The 26,840-nt window shown below is 42.0% G+C and overlaps 2 protein-coding genes across 2 annotated transcripts in view; one reads left to right on the top strand and one right to left on the bottom strand.

Annotated features, from left to right (window-relative positions):
* The window catches only part of MYLK3 (myosin light chain kinase 3), a gene marked incomplete at its 5' end in the record, with an annotated part of 36,844 nt that extends 23,234 nt beyond the window's left edge, over positions 1-13,610 (top strand). The window contains 4 exons of the mRNA XM_080936645.1: positions 496-624; positions 9,420-9,572; positions 10,782-10,914; positions 12,541-13,610. Coding sequence (XP_080792771.1) covers positions 496-624; positions 9,420-9,572; positions 10,782-10,914; positions 12,541-12,600 — 475 coding nt within the window. The 3' untranslated portion in view covers positions 12,601-13,610. The remainder of the gene's footprint in view (positions 1-495; positions 625-9,419; positions 9,573-10,781; positions 10,915-12,540) is intronic.
* Positions 13,611-19,412: 5,802 nt separating this feature from the next.
* Positions 19,413-26,588, bottom strand: ORC6 (origin recognition complex subunit 6; the record flags this gene model as incomplete). Its single annotated transcript, XM_080937212.1, has 7 exons — positions 19,413-19,793; positions 20,981-21,088; positions 22,001-22,113; positions 23,667-23,756; positions 24,146-24,309; positions 25,524-25,653; positions 26,524-26,588. 7 exons carry the CDS (start codon positions 26,586-26,588, stop codon positions 19,669-19,671), a joined length of 795 nt encoding a protein of 264 aa, XP_080793338.1. The 3' UTR covers positions 19,413-19,668.
* Between the last annotated feature and the right edge of the window lie 252 nt (positions 26,589-26,840).

Raw genomic sequence — 26,840 nt, 5'->3', positions numbered from 1 at the left:
GGGAAGGGAGCAGAAGGGGCCTGGGAAGGGGTAGAGGTAGAGAAAGAAGGAGAGGAAAAAGAGAGAGGAGGAGAGGCGGGAACACATAGAAAGAGGGAGAGAAGGAGGAGAAAAGGAGAGGGAGAAGGGAGAGGGAGGAGAGAAAGAGAAGAGGAAGAAGAGGGAGAGGGAGAAAGGAGGAGGTAGAGAGAGAGGGTAGGGTAGTGAGCAGTCTTTATAGGCTGTTGTACCTGGCTCCTGGTGCAGGTGTCTGCCAGTGTGTGCAGGTGGATGTTGGGTGGAGTCTAGCGGAATTGTCTCTAAGCCAACCCAGACAGGCTAGAAGGTGTGTCTGAGGGCATGATTATTCCCCCAGGAAACCACTTGTGTAGTGTGAGTGTGTAGCCCCAGGCAGCATACCTGACTGGTAGGGTGGGGAGTGTTTCCTCCCAGGATCCACATCTCCTCCACATTCTCTCCCTTCCTGTGCTCTGAACTCTTCTCCCCTTTTCTCAGATACAAGCCTCGGGAGAAGCTAAAGGTGAACTTTGGTACTCCGGAGTTCCTGGCTCCAGAAGTTGTTAACTATGAGTTTGTCTCGTTCCCAACAGACATGTGGAGCGTGGGAGTCATCACCTATATGCTGTGAGTGCTCAGGGAGGGGAGGGCTGGCTCTGGGTGGGGCTTGGGTTATCCATCTTACATTGGTACTTTCAGAAGCAGAAAAACACAATTTGGCCAGTGTTGTCAGGAATGGTGATAGGGAGCAGGATGGGGAGATGGAGGAGAAGCAGTCAGCTGAGGGGTGCCACAGAGGGAGCTGCTTCTAGCTACTGAATGAGAATGAGAACAGCTCGTCCCTACACAGGGCCAAGGAGAAGGTTTCATTGTACATAAAAGGGAGAGAAATCTGGAAGAGTCTGGCCTGAACTGGGTTGTGGGGATGGGAGGAAAAAGGAGAAGGAACAGAAGAAGGGGGTTGGGCAAACAGACCGAGAGTGGAACCACTGACCAAGAGGAAAGGGAACCAAGAGAGGAACTGAGAGCTATAAAAGTGAAAGTCAAAATAGCTGAGTTTGTTTATTTTTTTAAATTATTTTATTGAATACTCTCTGTATTTACATTTCAAATGTTATCCCATTCCCACCCCCATTCTTTTCCCCCCTCCCCCTCAGCTTGTCTCCACAAAGGTGCACCCTCTCCCAATCACCCTCTCTACCTCAGTGTATTTATTTCCCTACATTGGGAAAATGCTCCCTCAGTGGACCAAAGGTCTCTTCTCACATTGATGCCAGACACTGCTATCTTCTGCTACATATGCAACTGGAGGCATGGGTCTCTCCATATGTGCTCAGTGGTGGGAGTTGTGGAGGGTTTGGTTGGTTGATAATGTTCTTCCCATGAGGTTGCAAACCCTTTTTGCTCCTTCAGTCCTTTCTCTAGCACCTTCATTAGGGACTCCGGGTTCAGTCCGATAATTAGCTGCAAGCATCCTCAACTGTATCTGTATGACTCTGGCAGAGCCTCTGATGAGGCATCTCTATCTGGTTCCTGCCACTAAGTACTTCTTCGAATCAGCAATAGTGCTTGGGTTTATTGGGTGCATATAGGATGGATCCCCAGGTGAGGCAGTCTCTGGATGATCTTTTCTCCTATCCCTGCTCCTCTATTTGTCCCTTTATTTCCTCCCATGAACATTTGTTTTTCCTTCTAAGAAGGACTAAGGCATCTACTTTCTGGCCTTTCTTCTCTTTGAGCTTCATAAGGTCTATGAATTGTTTCTTGGGTATTCCGAGCTTTTTGAGCTAGTATCCGCTTATTAGTGAGTACATACCATGAGTGTTCTTTTGTGACTGGGTTACCTCACTCAGGATGATAGCTTCAAGTTCCATCCATTTGCCTAGGAATTTCATGAACTCATTTTTTTTTAATAGCTGAGTAGTACTCCCATTGTGTATATGTATCACAATTTCTGTATCCATTCCTCTGTTGAAGGACATCTGGATTCCTTCCAGCTTCTGGCTATTATACATAAGGCTGCTATGAACATAGTTGAGCATGTGTCCTTGTTAGATGTTGGAGCTTCTTTTGGGTCTATGCCCAGGGTATAGCTGGGTCCTCAGGTAGTACTATGTCCAATTTTCTGAGGAACCACCAGACTAACTTCCAGAGTGGTTGTACTAGTTAAAATCCCACCAACAATGGAGGAGTGTTCCTCTTTCTCCTCATCCTCACCAATCCTCGCCAGTAACTGCTGTCATCTGAGTTTTTGATCTTAGCCATTCTGACTAGTGTGAGGTGGAATCTTAGGGTTGTTTTGATTTGCATTTCCTTGATGACTAGGGATGTTGAACATTTCTTTAGGTGCTTTTGAGCCATTCAATATTCCTCAGTCAGTTTAGAATTTTTTTTTAAGATTTATTTATTATGAGTGCACTGTTGCTGTCTTTAGACACACCAGAAGAGGGCATCAGATCTCATAACAGATGGTTGTGAGCCACCATGTGGTTGCTGGGATTTGAACTCAGGACCTCTGGAAGAGCAGTCAGTGCTCTTAACCACTGAGCCATGTCTCCAGCCCTGTACCCCAATTTTTAATAGGATTATTTGATTCTCTAGAGTCTAACTAACTTCTTGCGTTCTTTGTATATATTGGATACTAGCCCTCTATCACATGTAGGATTAGTAAAGATCTTTTCCCAATCTGTTAATTGCCGTTTTGTCCTTTTGACAGTGTCCTTTGCCTTACAGAAGCTTTGCAATTACAAGAGGTCCCATTTGTTGATTCTTGATCTTAGAGCATAAGCCATTGGTGTTCTGTTCAGGAGATTTTCCCCTGTGCCTATGTGTTCTAAGCTCTTCCCCACTTTCTGTTCTATTAGTTTCAGTGTACCTGGTTTTATGTAGAGATCTTTGATCCACTTGGACTTGAGCTTTGTACAAGGAAATAAGAAAGGATTAATTTGCATTCTTCTGCATACTGACTGCCAGTTGAACCAGCACCATTTGTTGAAGAGGCTGTCCTTTTTCCATTGAATGTTTTTAGCTCCTTTGTCAAAGATCAAGTGATCATAGGTGTGTGGATTCATTTCTGGGTCTTTGATTCTATTCCATTGATCTACCTGCCTGTCTCTGTACCAATACCATCAATAGGAAAGAGATCCTGGGGTAAGGAAAGCCAAACCTTGAGAAGAGGTTTAAGTAGGGTGAGAAGTGCTGGGAGGAGCCACAGGTATGGAGAAAGCTGGTCTAAATTCACCTTTGATGTGTTAAATAGACACTTAGGTTTGTTTGTTTGGTTGGTTGGTTGGTTTGCTTGTTTTTGTTGTTTGTTTAGGGTAGGGCAGTCTTTGAGATCTAACATTCCAGCTTTTTGTGTATGATCACTGCATCTGTAGATGATAGATTGAGATGTCATTTGTCACAGGCCCAGAAAGGCTGGAATAATGGTAAAAGGGAGAGGGGGCAGGCTAGGAACATCTGTCTCCACTGCCAGGTTCCACAGGACCATCTGGACCTGCTGAAGTGCAGGCTGCTTTGGGACAATCTGGATACAGGTTTCAAAGAAATGCTTGAGTCTTGTGTTTTATAGGCAATTTGGAGCCGTTTGCACTTTTTAAGTTGATTGAAAGTTGTTATGTCCAAGTTGTAGAGACCCCTAAAAGACCACTGAGGAGCCAATTCCGATGCAAACACATAAGGGTCTTTATTATGAGCAAGCAAGGACTCATTGTCACTGTTACAGCAGGTCAGCAGTGAGAACCTCAAGTCTGGGGATGCAAGGAATTACTTTGTGGTTACAGCAAGTTAATATTTCAAAAACTGCATTTCGTGTGTAATCTGTAGGAGCCAAACATGGTTGGTGGAGGGGCAAAACCAACTGAAAATCAGGATGGCTAGGTTACCTATTTTGTGCAGGATTCTTTAGGTTATCTATATGTATCTTGACCCTGCTGTTATAGCCTGAATGGCTGGTGCTAAGCAGGGGTGGGGGGCTGTCATAAGATGCTTGTTTAAGTGGACTTTGTGGTTTTTCTCCTGGGATTGGAGTTTAGCCCCTGGTCAGGAGCTTTTTCTCAAGAATGAAGTTGGTTGGGCTTCACAGAAATTTGCTGGGACGGGTGTAGACTAGGGAAAGAAGGTAAAGTTAAAGGGCTCAGGGGGAACTATTAGACTTGGGGGTACATTTGAAATTTCTAGACCAGTGGTCCTGGTCATTGGGGCAGGAGAGTCTTAAGACTGTAGAGAGGGACAAAGTGATAGACTGAGAGAGAGAGATAGAGACAGAAACAAAGAGAAACTCCATCCTCAGGAATAGGGAGGTGGGGAAACTTAGGTTGTCAATTGACAGGAGTATTTATCTGTAGTCCCTTTGACCTGTAAAAGGCAGAACCAAGTCAGCTGCCTGAAGCTTACATGAAGTTTTTAAGTTTACAAAAAGAAAAAAAAAAAAAAGATAGAAGTTTTGGATATATTAGCATTACCAGTGTTTGTAATCTGTAACCTACACTGTAGAAAATGTAGTCGATTCATGCTTTGAGTCACAGTAAAAGCTTGGGAATCCAAAGAAATGACTTCAAAGCATTAACACTCTTTCCTCCCTCCAGAGGGAGGTTTGGACAGAGATGTTTTCAGCACAGTGAGAAGTACTGTTAAGTCCACATTTAGAAGGCAACCAAAAGAAATGTAAATTTTTGAGCCGTGGTTATGATAATAGTGGTCAGTGCTTTTCGGGGGTGGGGGGGTTGGATTAGCAGCTTATCAGAACTCCACTGACTGCTAAGTGGAACTTGTGAAGTTTTATATAACTATAGCACAGAGACGGGAAGAAATATGAAACACTCTCACCTTTTACATCCTTAGACCTCTACTCCCCTAGACCCTCACAACTTACATAACCCTTTTCTTCTAAACCTTTTCCATCTAATAATTTATGAGACACTGCCAGGGGCCAGCCCAGGTTGTTCTTTCTTGTTGGTTTTTCTTGAGGCAGTGGAGAAGGAAGAGCCAAGGCTGGGGTAAGACTTGGTCTCACAAGGTATTTAGGGTTGCTGTCTAATAATAAAATGTTTACCTATCTTAAATCCAAGCCACTTTGCTACTGTAGCCCAACAGCCTGAGTTCCTTTTGGGACAGAAACTGCAGCCTCTGGCAATTAACGCCTCATCATAAAATAGCAGGGGATTAAGTAAAGGTTTAATTGCTAGAGTCCTTTCCCTTTGGTCCAGATGCCTCTAGCTTTTCAGGCTAAGGGGAAGTTTGGAGCAGTAAACTTCTGTTGAACCAGAAGAGACTCAGCTCACAGAAGGAAAAGGTTTTACACAAGCACATATAGATTAAACTCATAAATTCATATATAGATTCATGCACATACATTCATAAATCTCCATTCAAATCAGTTGGGCCCACCTTACATACTTATATCATAAGTACATATTTATATCATAATTACATACTTATCTCATAATTACATACTTATCTCATAATTACATAACTTATATATACACATTCATGTGCATATGGAGCAAAAGACCAAACACCAGTGCAGAAGGAACTCACTCTGGATGGAAAATGAGCTCCAATCTTGATTGTATAGAGAAAGGAAAAGTTTCTACACTTTTGTTGCTAAATGAATTAAAGGCAAGTCTGTAAGAAGGAAAGCTTCGTTCTCTTTAGTAAGACTAAGCCTGCCTTGCTATTGAGAAAAGATTTGTTCTGTCCCTTGGTAAGGAGAACTCACTGCTCCTGTTCTCTCTCTCTCTCTCTCTCTCTCTCTCTCTCTCTCTCTCTCTCTCTCTCTCTCTCTCTCTCTCTCTCTCTCTGCAGCTTCTTTTTCCTCTTCCCCCTCTGAATTCTACAGATTGTTCTCTTAATATTTTAAATTACCTTATAATTTCTAAGCTACTCCACTCTGCATTCTCCTTCTAATACTCCTCTCTCCTGCTCTGACGTAACAATGCTCTGCTCCTGATGACTTTACTCCTAATGCTTTCTCTCCAAAGTTATATCCTCGAGTGTGATCTTTCTTAGTCTTTTGTACCTTCTCCAGGAGAATACGTCACATGGTTTTTTCAAGTACCACCCCACCCCACCCCACCTCCTTTTAAATAAAAGTTCACTAGAAGCTCAGAAATAAAACTGAATAAGAAGTGTACAACAGAGAATGTTTACATGCATATCCATTAAGAGTAATTATCTGGCTAAACATCCATCATCTGTCACCAGCTCTACGGGTTCATTCAGAGTTTAAAAAACATCACTTTTGTGACTAATTTATTGGTGAAGTTTTGTATAGATAAACCCAGTCAATATTTTATCTTCTGTCCTTGCTCCAATAATAAATCATTAGTTCCCTTTTTATGACCTTTGATTGGTTAATGGTTTTACAACAACTTGGAAAGTACTTTACTCAAGTTGCAGATACCTGCTTGCTATATTAGTAGCAGTTAACTAGTGACACTTGAAGACTGTCAGAGTTCTCATTGCAGTTTTGATTATCAGAGTAAAACTATTATAAAAGAAGCTTAATAATCTTAAGAACTCTTATAAGATCATCATTAAGAATTAAGAAGTCGGGCTGGAGTTGGCTCAGCGGTTAAGAGCACTGACTGCTTTTCCAGAGGTTCTGAGTTTAGTTCTCAACAACCACATGGTGGCTCACAACCATCTGTAATGAGATCTGATGCCCTCTTCTGGTGTGTCTAAAGACAGCATGTGTACTCACATAAAATAAATAAATGTTTAAAATAAAAAAAAAAAAAAAGAATTAAGAAGTCATCTATTTGTCTATATAGCATCCTTACAAGACAGTACATCTTTGTTGTTCTGCAGAGATCTGCTCATAAGGGTGGGCTAATACCTAGTGATTGTTTTATATATATATATATATATATATATATATACATGAAAAGCATATTAATAGCAGTAATCTTTCCTAAAATGAGATTCTTCTCAGCCTTGTCTAAAGGAGCAAATCTGTTGTAGATTTTTCTCTATGGCAGAACAATCTCAGGAAGATCACCTGCTAGTTTTTAGCTTCTAGATGGTTCCTGGCAAGACACAGTGATTGATTACTGAGAGCAGTCATTGCAAAGCAAGATCCTTTAAATAAAGGAATAGTAAAAATATATGTTGAAACCTGTTTTGTAAGTTTCTCTCTTTTAGGGTGAAGTCTTCCAGCAAGGTAAATGGTGTCTGCCTTTCTCAGCTAGAGACCCAGCAGTTCTAGAAAAGAGAAGCCTAACCTAAACAGGCAGCTACATGCATCTTTGAGGGAGGAGTTGGGTGCTTGCTGCTTCTGATATAATGCTACAATAAGCCATCAATATTATCAGAGATCTGTGAAGGATAAATTATAGCAGGAAGTATAATCCAAATAGCCTATGTATCAATTAAAATGATAGACTTACCACCACCTGGATAATTATGCAAGGTTCTCTTCATCGTGATGGCTGTGTTGGGGTAATGATCATAGGTCTTTGGCTGCCACCGAAAGATTTTCATCTTCGAGCAGGATTACATCTTCAGCTGTCAGACCCAGAGATGTTCCTGTGGAGGAGAAACCTGGAAAAACTGACTTACTGTGGCAAGACAGAGTGTGGCAGTCAACCCAATAGTGTCCATAGTTTTGGCAGGATCCTGGCAGTGGGTGAGCCATGGGGCAGTTCCTTGCCAGTGGTCAGCACTGCCATTATTCTGAAGTCTTCTATGCTCCATTGTCTTCTTTGGAGACCTGAAAGTCACTTCTAGGAGCTGGAATTTCTATCGTGGGAAGCTTTTAAAAAACACTTTATATGCCATATTTGGCAGATCTCTGAAGAGTTTGAGGACCATTGTCTACTAAGTATAACTGATCTAAACAAACTTTATTTATTTTCTTTAGTTTCTTGCTGTCTTAGGGTTTCTGTAACTGTGACAAAATACCATGGCCAAAAAGCAAGTTGGGGAGGAAAGAGTTTATCTGGTGTTTACTTCCATATTGCTGTTTATCATCAAAGGAAGTCAGGACAGGAACTCAAACAGGGCAGGGGCCTGGAGACAGGAGCTGATGTAAAGATCATGGAGGAATGCGGCTTACTGGCCTGTTTCCTATGGCTTTCTCAGTCTGCTTTCTTATAGAATCCAGGACTATCAACCCAGGTATGGTATCACCCATAATGGGCTGGGCCCTTCCCCATCAACCACTAATAAGAAAATGTCCTACAGCCAGATTTTATGGAGGCATTTTCTCAAGTGATGTTCCTTTCTTTAAGGTGACTCAAATAGGAACTCTGCCCAAGGGAATTCATAGACTATGAGAGTACAGAGAGGCTACAGGACTACCTCCCAGGGGAGTCAAGGATGTTTCAGGAAGGAGCTGAGAACAAAGGGAGCAGAGGAAGTAAGAGTCATAGTGACAAGTATTTCAATCTGTGGTATCTCCAAACAGATTGAGATACTTACCAGAGAGATATGTCCCAAGACACAGAGGAGAGGCATCTCTTTCTATGTGATAGGGGCCCAGGAGGGCAAGAAGAACTTTCTGGCACACCACTATGGCTTTGTAGTAATACAAAGCAGACAGCTCTGGGATGATGCTTTTCCAGAACAAGAAGAGAGAAGGTTAGAACAGGTAGGGGAAAAACTGCTGAAAAAACGACTTAGCTAGCTTTTTTTTATAGCCCAGGGACTATAAAGACTTTGTGTGGGCTGGAGAGATGGCTCAGTGGTTAAGAGCACTGACTGTTCTTCCAGCATATAAATAAAATAAAATATTAAAAAGAAAAAGACTGTGTTGGGCTTGAAGGACAATAGTATCTATTAGAGCCTGTCTCAGAGAAATAGAAAGCTGTATTTAAAATAAATATACACACTGGGCATGGTGGCTCATGCCTTTAATCCCAGCACTCAGGAGGCAGAGACCCAAGGATCTCTGAGTTCAAGGACAGCCGGGCTTGTCATAATAGTGAGTTTCATCTTATCTAGGGCTAACTAGAGAATCCTGTCTCAAACAACAACAACAAAAATAAATAAATACACACTTGATTAGTGGACACATTGCGTTTGAATACACTTCACAGTTACTCTAGAACAATGGTCCTCAACCTGTGGGCTGCAACCCCTTTGGGAGTGAAATAATTCTTTCCCAGGGGTCACCTAAGACCATCAGTAAACGTAGTTATTTACATTGTAATTCATAACAGTAGTGAAATTGCAGTTGTAATGGAAATAATGTTATGGTTGGAGGTCACTACAGCATGAGCATCAGGAAGGCTGAGAACCACCGAGTGGAGGTAAGGAAAGAGCTGCATGAGATAGACGATTGTCTAGAATGTCCTTTTCCCCATCTCCCACCTCCACGTGAACATGAGAAGCCATATATACAATGGAGAAGTTACAGAAGTAGAGCTCCTGACGCACTGAGCTGGTGATGTACTCATGGTCCTTTCTCTCCTCCACAGACTCAGTGGCTTGTCCCCGTTTCTAGGGGAAACAGATGCAGAGACCATGAATTTTATTGTGAACTGCAGTTGGGATTTCGATGCTGATACCTTCAAAGGGCTGTCAGAGGATGCCAAGGACTTCGTTTCCCGGTTGCTGGTCAAAGAGAAGAGGTATTTTTGTTGCTGGTCACTTAGCGGCCATTGTACCAGGCCCTGATCTGTATGCTGTCATGCTGAGTCCTTTCTTCCTGAGGGATTTCTTAGTCTGTTATTTGTTTGGAATGTTAAAAGGAGCAGCAGCTAGACATCAGAGTTTTAGAGTTGTATTACAAATGAGTGTTACTTCCAAGTTACCACTTAATAATAAGCTAATGTTGAGAAAAGTTGAGGTATGCAGATGTCACCCTCAGAATGCAGGTCTGAGTACTTCATTTCTTGGCCACAAAGGCATTCTTAGACTTCAGCAATATCTATTGTGACTATTGTGACGCAACGCCATGACCAAAAGCAACTAGAGGAGGAAAGAGTTTCTTTCGTTCCCAGTTCTGTATAACAGTTTCCTCATCCAGAGCAGTGAGGGCAGGAGCTGATGCAGAGGCCATGGAGGGGTGCTGGAACTGCCCTGCTCAGTGTGCTTTCTCACAGAAGCCAGGACCAGCAGCCAGCAATGGATGCTGTGCCACCCACAATGGGCTGGACCCTCCCACATCAATCACTAATCAAGAAAATGCCCGCAGCCCGACCTCTGAAGTCATTTTCTCAGTTAAGTTTCCCTCTTTCAAATGACCCTAGCTTGCTTGAAGTTGACTTAAAACCGGCGGACACAAGAAGATTTATGAACGTCATAGATGGAGCCATTGAGGTTTTTTTGGTTTTTTTTTTTTTTTTGTTTTTTTTTGTTTTTGTTTTTGATACTCAGACATAAAATAATTGGAAATGGACACACAAGTATACCCTAGGAGAGAAGCCCAAGTGTCCAGACTTCAGGACAGCTCAGTGCTCTTGGATCTTTAGTTCCTTACTGTAAAATCTTTCTGAGTGAGGAAACCCAACCTGTAATTCAGATCAGCTGGGAGAAATGGGTTTCGTTCAAGCATCACATTCTCCTAAGAACAATCCTAGTAGCAGCTGGCCTTCCTGTTGTTCTGCCTTGGCTTCCCAGCCCTCTGTGGGAGGCAGGGGTGAGTCACTAGGACACAGTCTTCTGTAGAGGTCAGGAAACATCACTGACAGCGCTCACTGGCTTTTGTAAGGAAGGGAGGTTTGACAGCAGGGCACAAAGCTTCAGGGGTGATGAGCTCAGACTTCCCACCCAACAGAACGGACTTTTAGACAACTCGCAAGGGCAAACTCAGCTCAATGGTTCTACTGCCTTCACAGCTGTAGGATGAGCGCCACACAGTGCCTGAAACACGAGTGGTTAAATCACCTGCCTGCCAAAGCCTCGGGCTCCAACGTTCGCCTCAGATCCCAACTACTGCTGCAGAAATATATGGCCCAGAGTAAATGGAAGGTATTTGGTTTTGTATTTTTTTCAGTAAAAGCTGTGTTTAAAAGAACTACAGCCAAGTTTTTCCTTATACATGGATTCTAAAGATAAGGATTATTTAAACGGAAGGTTTCTCTCTCATGCCCTAGCTTCTAGCTTGATTAAAAGATCTCATGGGTCTGGGCATGATGATGTACACCTTTAATCCTAGGATGACTTTGAGAAGGCCAAGAAAGAGGCAGGCAGATCATTGTGAGTTCAAATCTAGCCTCATCTACATACTAAGTTTCAGGTCAGCCAGAACTACATAGTGAGACCAGGTTCTAAAGAAAGAAAACTGCCACAGAACAGAAACCACTGGTATAAAAGCAATGTAGCCCATAGTTGTCTGAATTCTTGAAGTACTGAGATGAAAATGAGAATATATTCTCGGGGATGACAATTTGGAGGGCCCAGGCTTGGCTGTGTATAGCTCTGAAACTTGATTCGATCACATTTTAGAAAGCAGGATGGGAAACCATATCGAACATGAAAGTTCGTAAATGTTGTTCACCACAGATTTGTTCAGTGCCATTAACATGGAATTTATCTGGGCAGCAATAGCTTTCCAAAATGTTGGCATTGACTTAGATGTCCACGGGGGAGAAGAGAAATCACCAGGCTTCTGTGCTGGGCTCAGTGCATACACAGTATGTGTGAGGTTCTTGGTTCAAACCTCAGCATTAAACAAACACATAAACAATAAGAAGACCCCACATAAGTCCCTCCCCCAACTCAAAAACAGACAACGAAAACACCCAAACCTCTTTCCTTGGGAGTGTGAAGCAAACATTTTACACTACTTCAGTAGTGTACGACAGCCCTTTTCCTTTCCTATCCCACTTGCTTTTCTTCAAAGCTCTTTCTAGAGCACAGGCTGAATTTGATGACCCACTAATGATTTATGAGTCATAATTATAAAATATGTTCTAGAGAGCTCTGCTTTCTGCTTTAAAAAGCAGAATAACATTTTTCTTCTCAAAAGTGCTCCAGAATGTGACTTTCAATTCTTTTGGAATCCTGGCCCCCTATAGAGTATCAGGTATTTTTTGTTTGTTTGTTTGTTTTCCTTTTATTGACAATAACCGTTTTTCCTCACATAATATATCCCCGCTTCTCTTTCCCTCCCCCCTCCTACTATCAGTTCCTCTTTCCCCTCCCACCTTGATCCACCCCCTTTCTGTCATTAGAAAACAGGTAATGGCGCACCTTTAATCCCAGCACTCAGGAGTCAGAGGCAGGTGGATCTCTGTGAGTTTGGGGCTAGCCTGGTCTATAGAGTGAGTTCCAGGTCAGCCAGGGCTACGTAGAGAAACCCTGTTCTAAAAAAACCAAACAACCAAACCAATGAAGCAAACAAAAACTAGGCTTTCTAAGGGATCATAATAAAATACAACAAGACAAAGTAAAATCTAACACATTGGATTTGGACAAAACATACAGAAGAAAAAGAGCCCAAGAGAAGGCACAGAAACCAGAGACCCACCAATTCCCATGTAGATTTGAACAAGCCCAAGTGCCTAGGCCTATCTTTCCATCATTTCTTAAGCACTCGATCTAAAGATGTGCTTTTTCTTCCCCCCGCCCCCCACCCCTGTCTTTTACTTCAAGAAACATTTCCACGTGGTGGCTGCAGTCAACAGGCTACGGAAGTTCCCAACGTGTCCCTAATCTACAGCTCTGCTGCTCCACTGGGCCTGGGAATGCTTGAGGCAACATGAAGTGGTCATTTGAAGAGGTTGCTCAAGAGTTTTTGCATCTGGAGCTTTGCTATTGTTGATTCTTATTTTGCAAAGAATGATAAAAGGAAGAAAGAAAGAAAAGAAGAAAAGGGAAAAGGAAAGGAAAAGGCAGAAAGCAACAAAAGAAAAAGGCTATGTTGTTGCCCTCCTTGAGGATGAAAGTGTTTTGTTTTGTTTTTTAATGCCCCAGGAAGGTCACCAGGCCTAATGCTGCTTCCTCCTCAGCACCCCCACTTTTAGTAATAAGACTAGGCGTGCTCAGGATGGGCAGGGAAATCCTACTCGGCTTTTGGTCAAATTCGAATTCTCAACTTGTCATGATTAAAGAAGCCAGTAGGGAGGGACGCATGGAACAGGGAGGAAATAGGTCTGACAGTGGGGAATGAGTTTGATCGAAACATACTGTACAACATTCTTTAAGAATTAATAAAAATATTTTTAAAGGAGTCAATAGATTTGAGCTGCTTGCTACTTTAGTGAAAAAAAGCTTCTTTTTACAGTGGGTAATAGTGCAAAGACTCAGAATTGATCAAAGACTCAGCCCTGGGTGGGTCAGTCCTCCCCTCCAAGGCTAAGGGAGCATCTCAGAACAGGGGGCAGAAAGAATGTAAGAGTTGGTAGATGAGGATGCGTCCTATGAGATGTCTTCATATGACTTCAACACACAGCATCTGTGGCTACCTGCGCAAGATCAAGTTGGTCAAGACTCCAGTGAGTATGGGAGGAAACTCCTGAGGCCCACCCCCATTGGTGGAGCTACTGGCAATCGATGGTTGATGAGGCAGGAGAATCATTCTTCTTCAGCCTCTAGCAGTAGTAGTTTGTGCCCAGTGGATGCTACATACCCATGTGCATGTGGGCAGTGCTACTTACACTGGGGAGGTTACTAATAGCAAAACATAAAAGGAGCACCTGTAGGTGGGAGGGAGATGGGAGAGTTGGAAGCAGGTAGATGGATATGATCAATATGCATTGTACTAATGTATGGAGTGTTCAAAGAATAAAAAGATATCATTTAAAACAGAACTGGGTAGATTCTTTTGCAAGGAAAGGCATGTCATTCCAGTATGACTGGGATGCAGTCCAAAGACTTCCAGTGTCAAGAGTTCCTAGAATTAGGACTAAATTAGGGTCTCTGCCCTCAGGATATGTGAGAACAACCCTTACATATGTTTTAACTTCTCTATTAGCAGTCAACATTGTTCAGGCGGTGGTGGTGCATGCCTTCAGTCCTGTAAGGCAGAGGCGATGAATCTGTGAGTTTGAATCCAGTCTGGTCTACAGAATGAGTTCCAGGCTACACGGAGAAACTGTCTCAGGAAACACATGATTTCTGGTGCGCGCACATACTTGCACACACAGTATTAGCCAAGCATAGAGTATACCTGCAATTACAACACTCAAAAGTCGGAGACAGGAGGATAGCAAGTTTGAGGGCTTTAAACAAACAAACAATATCAGCCTACGTTTCTTTAGTATTAATTAGAAATTAAAAATCTGTCAATCTCCATGACCAAATTTGCTTATTTTAAATGTGCTTTTAAAACTTGAGATGCACCTCCAGCTGCTCTCTTAATTCCTAGCCATTCTGAAACCCCCTTTCTTGGTTATAAATTTCTAGTCTTGTAAGTCTGGATACTGATACACCCTGTATGGAAGAAAAAGGTAACGATAATGTCCAGTTTTCTAATGGAAACCCAGAAACGACCCATCATAGAGCAGAGAAGAAAAACTGCTTTCCTCTATAACCCGTGCATAGCCTGAAGAGACATTTCTAGGTACAGTGATGTAATCACTGTGGGTGTGCATTGCCAGTGGTCCACAGGGATGTCAGCTCTCACTGTGGTAAGCGACTAACACATTGCCAACTTCTTGTGTGCATTTAAATACTTTGCCAACTTGTGAAGTTTTTAAAGGATGTTATTCAAAACCATTCTAATTCCTTTTTCTTACTTGTGTGTAGTATTCCTAATATTGTGTGTGTGCGTGTGTATTTGCATGTGTGTGTGTATGCTTGTGTGAGTGCTCACATTTACACATATGTGCATGTTCCGTGGAGGCAGAGGTCAGTGTTGAGTGTCTCCCTCAGTTGTTCTTTGCTTCCTGCTTTGGATAGATTGGTGGCCAGCGAACCCCAGGGGAGCTCTTGTCTGCTGTTTAGCAAGGGATTACAGGCTCTGGTGTGGGTGTTGGGGATTGAGTTGCTTGACAGGTTTACCCACTGAGCTGTCTCTCTGGCCTCCCTTTACATCCAGCATTTTCTGTAGTGACGTTTAGATTTTAGTTAGACATGTCAGTTTCACAGCTTACTTACCCCACCCCTGCACCCCTTTGCACACACACACTAAAGACTTCTGGCAGAGCACCTGGATGCAGACAGAGAGCTTATTCCTTGGCCATGCTAACTCTCCTCAGGATGCTGAGGTTTCCAGAGCCACTGTGTAAAGTCCTGCTCCAAGATGACCATGAATGAACAGCTGAAGCAGGCCTGTGGGCACAATCTTAGTCAACGATCTGGCAAAGTGTCAGGTCTCTTCCTGGGAAAGGGTTTAAGAGTGGTCTACAGAGGGAACTAGAGAGCATCTTTTGAGTTCTATCTAGGATAGTGGAACTTAGGACACTTGGTGATGTGCGTCTTCCTGGAAACACACACAGGTTGCCACGCAAGCTAGAGAAGCTTGTCCAGTAGAAATTCGTAACAAGCCACACACCGTTTACTTATAACACAGGCCGGTTCAGATGCTATGATTTTATTATATAGAATCTATCTGTGGAGTTTTTAAACTATACTATAGAAAATGAACCCACACAGTCAAATACATTGCAACATACTTAAAACTTTTTCTAATAATTAAATGAGGTATCTAATTTTACACTTGGTAAAACTTTGAAAATTAGTTTTGTCACTGGATTAACTATATTTTAAAAAATATTTACTTTATTTATATGAGTACACTGTAGTTGTCTTTAGACACACCAGAAGAGGGCATCAGATTCTATTACAGATGGTTGTCAGCCACCGAGTGGTTACTGGGAATTGAACTCAGGACTTCTGGAAGAGCAGTCATTGCTTTTAACCACTGAGCCATCTCTCCAGCCCAAGAGTCCTTTTTTTTGGTCGAAGTGTGATCATGGTGGGAAGTATGTGGTTAAGGAGAGTTACTCATCCAATGTGGCTGATACAGAGACAGAAAAAAACAAAAAAGGGATAAAGAAGCCAAGTTAACCTGTGTATGTATGCTACCCCCATTGATTAAGGCCCATCTTCTAGATTTCTATCACCACCCTTTCAAATTAGGAACCCGTCAGGGATTAGGTATTTTGATGAGTTAAGTCCTCATGGTCTAATCATGTCTCATTAAACATTAAGAAAACAAATAACCCAACTAAAAAAGGATATTAAATAAAGAGTTAGTTCCTCAAAAGATGAAACACAAAAAAATATCTGAGAAACACTGAAAGAAATGTTCAACATATTTAGTTGTAGAAAAATGCAAATCAAAACTCCTCTGAGATTTCACCTTATACCAGTCAGAATGGTCAAAAGCAATAAAAAAAAAGACAGCTTGTGCTTGGCAAGGATGTAGGGTACACTCACCCATTGTTGGTGGGGTATGGGGTACACTCACCCATTGCTGGTGGGGTATGGGGTACACTCATCCATTGCTGGTGGGGTATGGGGTACACTCATCCATTGCTGGTGGGGTATGGGGTACACTCATCCATTGCTGGTGGGGTGTGGGGTACACTCATCCATTGCTGGTGGGGTGTGGGGTACACTCATCCATTGCTGGTGGGGTATGGGGTACACTCACCCATTGCTGGTGGGGCATGGGGTACACTCATCCATTGCTGGTGGTAATGCAAACTTGTACATCCACTATAGAAACCTGTGTAGCAGTACCTCAGGAAGCTGGGAATAGATCTGGCTTAAGACTCAGTTCTACTGCTCTTGGGAATCTACCCAAAGGATTCTACAGCCTACTACAAAGGTACTTGCTCATCCATGTTCATTGCTGCTCTATTCAGAATAGCCAGAATTTAAAAGCGGCCTAGATGCCTATCAACAGATGAAAATGTGATACATCTACATGATGAAATATTATTCAGCTATTAAAATGAAATAAAATCAAAGAGATTCCCAGGTAAGTGGATAGATAGGAAAAAAATCCTGAGTGAGGTACTAGACTGGAAAAGACAAATGTGGTAATTTTCTTTCTTTTTTTCTAGGATTTATTTAATTACTTTATGTTTATGAGTACACTGTCCGTGACACACAAGAACAGGGCATCAGATTCCACTGCAGGGGGTTGTTAGCTACCATGTGGTTGCTAGGAATTGAACTCAGGACCTCTGGAAGAGCAGTCGGTGCTCCTAACTGCCCCCGTGGCATGCATTCTTTCACAGGTAGATGCTAGCTTTTAAGCCTTTTATAGGCATGCTATAATCCACATAATCACAGAGGAGGGAAGTAGGAGGGAGGAGAGATCTTCACAGGAAAATAAGAATACTTATGGAGAGATGGGCCTTTTCTGGAAACTTACTACAGTAGAAGCTTCTTAAAACATATTTGTATACACACACACACACAAGAAATCTAAACAATTACCAATGAGGAAGACAATGCTCCAACTAAACATCTTCTGCCAAGTGAAACCTGTAGTACCAAGAATTAGTTACATCTAATTAAGTTATTGGCCAAAGGGGTCCCATGGAAACTCTTCAATAACTTGGCAATTGCCAATGCTATTACAAACAGATGGTTAGGCCCTATTGATGTAAACAACACATGTCATTATGCAGAAGTCAGACTGGTGCCTAGAGTCTTCATCTCTACTTGTTAGTGTTCATGGTACTGGAAGGTACCTTGCACATGGCCAGAGGAGAAAGGTAAACACCAACCCAGCTACGAACCTTTTCTTCTACAATGGAGACCTGCCTGCAGGGTTCACTGGTCCACAGTGGCACAGTGCAGTGTGGGAGCGACCAGCCACTATCTAATTGGATTTAAGGCCCACTCTATGAGATAGAACCCAGGCTTGACACTACCCAGTGGCTAAGAATCTGAGGCCAGACAGACCTTAAGCCTAGGGAAAAACTAAATACTATTGTTTTGCTAAAGGAACATAGCAGTAGAATGACTTCGAATGATATTGTTACACCCACAGATCAGTGTCTCAGCCAGCCATCATCAGAGCTTCCTCTTGTATTAGATGGGAGATGATGCAGAGCCCAACAACTGGACAAAGTGCAGAGAGACCTTGGAATGTGTAGTCCTAAATAGGACTCCTGTCCTCAGGATTCAGGGAGTTATGGCACAGGTCTGTCTTACAGATGCAGCAGGACTGATAGACAGGGATCTGAGACAATGCAGGATGCAGAGCCTGCACAGGTTCAGGGCAGATGGGGTCCAATGCTGAGAGGGAGAGGCGGGCATGAGCTCTAACCAAAAACCTGTTTCAATTTGACAACCGCAAAGGAAACGTTAGTTTTCTCCAATGGAGTGTCACTGGGTTTAGGCCACTTAAAGGCAGGCCTCATGCCCAGCAGACGGCCAGCACAAATCAAACTCCATGTTATTTCTGTACATTTTTTCTTTTTTGCCTGATATCGCTTTGCTTGTTTTATCTTACTGGAATCTTGTTTGTACATTAGGGTTGCTGATTTTATGTTTTTATGGGCCTTGTGCTTTTGTTTGTACTTTTATTTGCCTGTTTTCTATAGAAAGAAAGTATGGAGCCGGATGAGCAGGTGGGGAATATCTAGATGGAAGGGAAAAGCGATGCGAATATATTGTATGAAAATCTATAAAGCCCCTTCCATTGTGTTAAAGGGTTTCTTTTACTAAGGTTACATTTTCTGTGTATGGGTAGCAAAAAAATAAACTTCGGTGGATTGTTCTATAATATGTGCTAATGTGTAATTCATTATGCCAGGTCTCGGTATTATTTCTTCACAGCAGGCACTGTACTACAGAGCTTCATGCATAGCACCTGACACTCCTCACAGCTACTCCAGGCAGCAGGGAGACAGGGTTTCATGTATCCCTACTCATTATGTAGCTAAGGATGGCTCTGAACTTCTGACTCTCAAGGGCTGGGATAATGGGGATATACTATGCCTGGTTTTATGAAGTGACGGAAATAAAACCCAGGGCTTCCTGTTTGTCAGAAACCCTAGCAACTGAGCAACATCTATAGCTACAGGAGTACCTTTAAATTCCCACTTTCTAGATGGATCAAACAGAAATTAACTTTATTTGTTGAGATGGCAAAGTAGACTGGGTCTTAAACCCAGGAAGTCTGACTGAGTTTGTGCTCCAGGGTTCAGTACTCAGGAATATAGACTTTTTCTTAATTTGAGTAGATACAGATTTTGGCCTAATAAAGATTACTCAAAGCTGACAAATGCTACTCAAATGCATATAAAAATAACATTTATTGGGCTTGAGAGATGGCTCAGTGGTTAAGAGCACTGGCTGCTCTTTTGGAGGACTGGAGTTTAAGTGCCAGCACCCACACGGCAGCTCTCACGCTAGGCTTAGGGATCTGGTACCCTCTTCTGGCTTCCACTGCACCAGACATACATGTGCAAAAGCATCATGTGGGCAAAATACTCATATACATTAAAAATATCTTTAAAAAATAAATATTTATTAACTTAGGCTATATAACATTGAGTTAATGAAATAAAATTAAAAAACCACAAAGACAAAATGTCTGAGATGCCTTTCAGCTTGAAATTTGCATTCTAGGTTTAGTCAGGAAACTTTCTCAAACTTAACACACAGAAGCAAAATGGTCCCAATTTTACCCATAGAAGAGGACAGATCTGAGTCTACAGAGGCAATATGGTTGATCTAATGTCCATGTGAGGTGCCTAGTGCTAGCATCCTCAGTATGGGGACACTCCTCGGCACACCTGAACACAAGCTTAGAGAAGATCTCCACACCCTTCATCTCCCAGTCAGAAGCACAGGGCTGCAGTGAAATGGAAATCACTCCGCTGTGGCTGTTTGAGCTTTGGCAGCATTTTCCAAAATCTTCCTTTTCCATTCTTCATAATCCTGTGTCAGATCCGTATCTTTCGGTAGCTTATATGAGGTTTCTATTACTTCCATTTCTGTGAGAGAAAGTTAGCAAATGTAATTTCAAACTTAAGTCTATAAATAGCATAAAAGTATAAATTGGAAAGTACTTACTTCAGGCAAGGTGAGAGAGTGAGAGCCTAGAGTGAGATGTAACATGGTAGCCCCCACTGTTCTCCTGTACTCTAAGCATTCTAAGACATCAAACAAGTTTGTACCAAGTAGTCCCATCCCAACATTATGACGTAGGTGCTGATATCAGTCACATCTTACAGATTAGGAAATGAAGCTTGTAGACATTAATGTCACCTTTTAAATGCACACAGCCAGTAGTGTCAAACAATCAGCCATAGTATCAGATTGTCTTTGTAGCTAAGCAACTAGAACTTAATTTGGAAATATATTTTAAGAGGAAAAGAGCAGCAGCCAATCAAAAAGCTACTTTTCTAGCTATCCAAACAGGGACCTTACATTAGATATCCTTAAGTAAAGTAAATGAGGAGTTTGACTTAGTTGGATGTTTTCTCTCTCCTTTCATGTTCAGTCTATTAGGACTTGCTGTTTAAACCACTGGGTGGAGTTCTCTGAACCAATTTTAGTTTTGAAGCTGTCCAATTTATGAGTCAGTTTCTGCTTGAACTGTTTAATTTGCCTGAACACTGGCAAAGCAGATACCCACAATTTTTTTTTTTTTTTGACACGTTCTCACTGTGTGGCTTTGAATGGTCTAGAAACTTGCTTTGTAGACCACGGTGGCCTGGAACTCAGAGATCAGCCTGGCTCTGCCTCTGAGTGATGGGATTAAAGACATGTCATGCTATAGATATATTTTTAAAATTAGGAATATTTTTATTCTTTGGCCACTTCAGATATACTTTTACTTACACCTGTTACTTCCTTTAATTATTGCTTAAAAGGCTGTTTTGTTGTTGTTGTGAGATGGTATCCATGTGTAGCCCATGCTGACATGGAATTCACTATACACACCAAGCTGGCCTTCAATCTACAGCAATCCTCTTGTGTCTATCTTCTAAGCGCTTAGAAGTAATTACAGGTGTGTAAATCATGCCTGGCTTGAAAAATAGGTCTTACAAAGTAATTAGTGGTCAGACTCTTCTCTAGTGCTGGCTCCTGTCATGTAAACTGTTGGGCCATCACAGGATTGCTCAGTGCATAAGTCATATTGCACTAACTTCAGCATCCGACAGCTAGTGTTCCCTACCTTTTGTGGGTGGTTCAAGCTCCGACTTCTTTTTCTTCAGTGCTGGACTACACACTGGCTTCCTTTTCTTCTGTGCTGGACTAGCTGAATCTAAACCTGCAGAGTCTCCTTTTAGAAAAAGAAAAGGTGGTTCCAAGGTTAATTTTTCTACTCAATTTTATATTTGGACATCTAAGTCCTCAGCTGGATGACAGAAATCCAGTACCCAGAGGAGCAAAGAGATGAAAGAAAGGCAGGAAATCTTACTCCCCTCATTGTGGCTGTTTCTTTTGTTAGACACAAGAATCACTTCCATCCTAGCTTATGTACAGAGATGCTGGCATTTAACACAGGAGCTTCTTTCTTTCAAGACAGGTTCTCACTGTGTAACCCTGGCTGACCTAGAACTCACTCAGTAGACTAGGCTGGCCTTGAACACAGAGATCTGCCTACCAAGTGCTGGGATTAAAGGCATGTACTGCCATGCCTGTCTGATACTGATGTTTCTTAAGCAATCTACTTTCTCGGCATAGATTTGCAGAATAAATTTTAAAGGTACTGTACTGGCTGGTTTTGTGTATCAAACTGACACAAGCTAAAGTTATCACAGAGAAAAAGGCCTCCTTTGAGGAAATGCTGCCATGAGATCCATTTTCTTAATTAGTGATCAAGGATGGAAAGGCCCACTGTGGGTGGTGCCATCCCTAGGTGGGTTAGCAGTCTTGGGTTCTATAAAAAAGCAAGCTGAGCAAGCCAGGGAAAGCAAGCCAGTAAGCAACATCCCTCCATGGGCTTCACATCAGCTCCTGCTTCCTGACCTGCTTGAGTTTAGTCCTGACTTCCTTTAGTGATGAACAGCAATGTGGAAGTATAACTGAATAAACCCTTTCCTCCCCAACTTGCTTCTTGGTCATGATGTTTGTACTGGAATAGAAACCCTGACTAAGACAGGTACTAAACCAATTTATTCACAGAACTGAAATGTCAATTATCTCACTAAAAAATTCATAAAACCAGTATTTTCAGCCACAGTATACTCACTGTTGATTTGTTGCCCAATCTTTTCTAACTGCTTACACAGTCGATCAAATATTGCTTTTTTCACACCGGATGTAGTTATCATTTTGGTTTTATCCACCTTTATCTTTAGAACTCTAAAAAACAATTTCATAAATTTGCTATTTTTCAGTATCACCAGTTTTCTGGGCAAGTAAAATAGATCACAAACCCATTTGTCCACACTTGAAAACTCTCTAGCTGTCTAGTCCAAATGTCATTAGCTAGAAGCTTGCAAATTTGCTCTCTTAAGTGCTTTAGTTTATTAAACTGAGAGCTAAAGTACATCTGTTCAGCAATAAATGGGGCAAATAAAGACATCTGTTATAGAGCTTCGTGCTTCTCAGATGTTACCAATTTGCAGAATGGACTCAGTATCTTTAAGTGCTCAACTCATGTTGAGAATGTTTCTATTTGCACAGGAGTGTCCTATCTCTTTGCCCCACTTCTAAAGCCCAAATCTTGCTCATATTCCTCTACAGCAAGCAAAAAAAAAAAAAAAAAAAAAAACCAGAACAAAACAACTAAGGCTGTAGAGATGGCTTAGTGGTTAAGAGCCTGAGTTCAATTCCAACTCTCATAGAATCTCACAACCACTTGTAACTCCAGTTCTTGGGGAGCCAATGCCCTCTTTTTGTCTCCACAGGCCACACACACACACACACACACACACACACACACACACACACACACACACAACTATGTCATGTTCAGTTTAATATAGTTCCAGAGTAAAGTCATTTGACTATTTCCAGTCTCTCATAACGCCAATTATGCCCCTTCTTTGTACACCCACATCCCTTGTTAATTAAAAGAATATTATCTATGACAGTCACTCCTAGTTATGTTGCTAAAAGCACCAAATACACAAAAATTAATGATTGGAAAGTGAGAAATATATTCTTTAACAGACTACCTGATTTTTCTGTAAAAAGTTTTCTTGAAAAGTAAAATAACCTAACTTTCAAGATATAAAAAAACCAGCATTTCATGTAATAAATTAGTATGTATACTAATAACTAAGTATTTTGTTAATTTAAATGTAAGAATTTATTTTAGGAATGTTTTATATTAAAATGAACAGTTGTAGGCAAAACTTTTTAACAATATGCCTGGAAAATCAAACATGATCACTGTCCTGACAGATTTACAACTTACACTTACTAAAAGTATGTTCTGAAATGAGAATACTTTGTTTACAGACATGGTTGCCACTTGGTAAGTAAACTTCTTAAAACCCTAGTTCTATGTTGGCAGCTATATTATCAGTCAACCCACAATTCTTATCACCAGGCCACAAACCACAGTGTTACAGGTTTATAGTGCAAACATGCCGAGCTGAAGAAAACGAAATTATAAGTATTCTTTGGGGGATGAAAAGCTCATATATCGCCAACATTTCCCAATGGTAAAAGAACACTTAAATTAGCTGGGTGTTGAGTCACACACATTGAAATCTCAGCATTTGAGAGTCTGAAGCAGGAGGATCACCATGAGTTTAAGGCTGACTTCTGATACATAGTGACTTCCAGGTCAGCATGGACTACACAGCAAAACCCTCTCAAACACACACACACACACACACACACACACACACACACACACACACACACACACACCCCACAATAAACCAATGCCCAAGAACTCTTACTTGCATGCTGAAAGCAGTGCTGCAGTGGTGAAAAGCGGCCTGGACAAGTCAAGATCTGTTCGCTGTGCTTCGGAAAGACTAGACTCGTAGCTAGAAGACAGCAACGTTTGTGAAATCATTTGTCAGGAAAATATTTTAAAGGGACTGAAAAAGCAATAAAATAATCGAGAAAACAAAACTTGGCCTTCAACTTGAATTGTCCAGACCTATCTATTGTTAGTATTTGTTTGCTGACTGCTGCTAACAACTTCTTTCCCCTAGTATTAAATTAGGAGCTGGAGAGACGGCTCAGTGGTTAAGAACACTTGTTGCTCTTACAGAGCACCTGGGCTCAGTTCCCAGCATCCATGTGGTAGCTCACAGCCATTCATAACTCTAGTCCTCTACTGACCTGAGAGCGCCAGGCACGCATGGTGCACACACAAACATTCAGGCAAACACTTATACACACAGAGTAAATATTTATAAACTATACATACCTTTGCAGTATCTCTGCAGCTAAGTTCACTGCTTCTGTACAGCTGAACTGTACAGCTAGGTCTCTTATTCCAATATTTGAATTTAATCCCAGCAAACACTCAAAAGATTTAAGACAGCTCTGATATGTCTTCTTGTTCAAACCAGAGAGCTTAATTAAATATGCCTTTGAAAAGAAACACACACATTTTTAAACTCAATATTATTAAATATTTATTAAGTGGTATATCAATTATGTTTTTGGTTTTGAGCTTAGCCATTAATGGCTGGGCTACCTCTCCAGTCTGTGATATTAATTATATACTAATTTTATTTAACCCAAAACTTATCAATCACTTTAAGCAGGCTATTTCAAAGAATTCACATTATAAAAGGGTACAATCATGCATGCTTACAACTAATTTAAAATGATTAAACAATATAGCTTATCTCAGCTGCACAAAACAAATTACTGGGAAAATTAAGGGAAGTGTTGGGTGTAGGGTGAGGAAGGTGTATATTTGGAAGAAAGGGGAGAAGACCAGGATAACCCATCACTGTAGGGAACCAAGTCTATCTGGGGAAATCGCCAAGAGTTTTCTGAAAGAAGCACAACAAAGCAGAGTCACATTAGTACAAAGGAACTTGGCAGCAGGCCATTTCATGGTGGAAGTGTCACATGTACAAAACTACAACTAAGTGAGTGTCACAGCTGGAGGCCAGGGTAAAAGACTGAAGAGTTAGAAAGTAACAGAAGTTAATGGAGCTTTAATGAATAAATACATCCATTATGACACAGTTACTATATATCTATTACCTATAGAAGATTGGTATCTTCTTTATTCAAAATAATAACCCAATAAAAGACATTTTTTATCCTTATTTGATGGATGAAGAAACTGGCAGACCATGGATCTTGTAAATAATGCTGATATTTGGCTTCAACGTGTGACTCTTCCTGACTCTGTAATTTTAAAATATTAAGGATTTTGACAAGGATCTGGTCCACCTTGAGAGTTAATCTCAACTGTCAACTTGATGAGATCTAGAATCACTTGGAAAAAGAGCCTCTGGGCATGCCTAGGGAGGTGGAAGTCCTCTGGGGGTGGCATAGTTTCCTTTGATGAGATCCTGCATGTACAAAAAAGGAGAAACTGAACTGGGTACAAGGACTCATCGGTTTCTGCTTCCTGACTATAGATGCCATGTACACGCTTCAAGCTGCTCTGATTTCTGTGTTAGGATAGATTTTACCCTTGGACATCTCCTGTGAACTGTTTTTACCAGGGTAATTTCTGAACATCATGAAAGAAACAGAGCCACCACCAAAAAGATTAGAATGAAACAAAGACGCTTCAGGGTCACATCAGATTACTCAGGGGTCCTATGGAACCAACTTACTCTATCCAAGGGGCACTTCCTACAGGAGGCTGCGAGGTCCAGGCATACGACAGCATTGCTGGTTTCTGAGCTATGTGCAGACAGACGGACACACTTCACCTTAGACAGCCGCAGGTACTCCTCTGCTTTCCTGGTCATAAAGGCAGCATGGTCACTAAAGCTGTTCCAGAACGTTTGCCAGCACTTAGGCAAAGAACTGAATTCAGCACGGTGGATTTGTACTCCACCTAACTACTGTGCAAGTTCATTAGGGAAATGCACATCCTTTGGAGAGGGGCAAGTGCTTTAGATAGAACCAAAATGACTCCCAAACACTTCTAACATTACTTCAAAGCAACGAGTTGGAGCAGACAGGTTAGAATAAATCAAATTCTCTTTCTTTCTCCTCTTCCATGACTGGTTGACTCTCAGGCTGTCGGACTGTGAAAACAGTTCTGGGTCCCATCTCGTTTCTGATCAGTAGCACTGGGAATAGGCCTATGAGCTTTCTAGGTCTTCTGTAGCTTTCCTTCCTAAGACAGATCCCATCGATCCTCCCAATCTCAAGGGCTTTGGGCCACTCTTGCCATATTCTCGTGCGTGGCACTATCTAATAAATCAGACCCAAAGCCAGGGGACCTTTCTTGAATTCTTACGCCCATCACCACTCCAGCTCTTCACTCTGTACCAGACTCTACCTTGCTCTTGCCATTTAGTGATCTCCACAGGGTCTGCCCTGCATGCCTGGCTCATCTCTCTAAACAGGTAATCGAGCCCGAGGGAATGACAAGAGGTTATCCCAGACTTTTCAGACCGCAGTGCTTCCCACAGAGCTAGAGGGATCCAAGGACGACTACAAACGTTTTCTCAAATCATCTTCTACAAGCGAACCAAAGTTTTTCTTGATGTCGGACCAGAGTCTCGCCCAGACTTCCCTCATCGCCAGTGCCGTCCGGCGCTGCCTTGAGAGGAACCAGGGCCGCAGACAGGGACGTCTCCCTGCACGCACGGCCACACTCACCTCAGTATACTCGGCTCCGCAAGGCCGAGGCGCCGGCCAAGGTGCCTTATCAGCTCCGACTCCATTGCTAGAAGAAATGCGCGCCGGAAGAAATGCGCGCGCAGACTGTCTGAGGGTTAAGACCCACCCCCGGCACGTCCAGATTGGTTGCGACAAGAATCAGAGCCCGTCCCACAAACCAATCCTGGTCTTCCTTCTACGCATGTGCACACGACAATGCTCTGGCCCAGACGAAGTGAACGCGCACAAGGTTTTATCACTGCCTTTCCTCTGCTGCGGACCCTCTTAACTAAGGCTTCCCTTGCGGCTGTCCACAG

The sequence above is a fragment of the Micromys minutus genome, assembly GCF_963924665.1.
Source record: "Micromys minutus genome assembly, chromosome: 24".
NCBI classification, from domain to species: Eukaryota; Metazoa; Chordata; class Mammalia; order Rodentia; family Muridae; genus Micromys; species Micromys minutus.
Note: the sequence above shows the minus strand (reverse complement) of the source record. Positions and strands in the feature narration are given on the sequence as shown.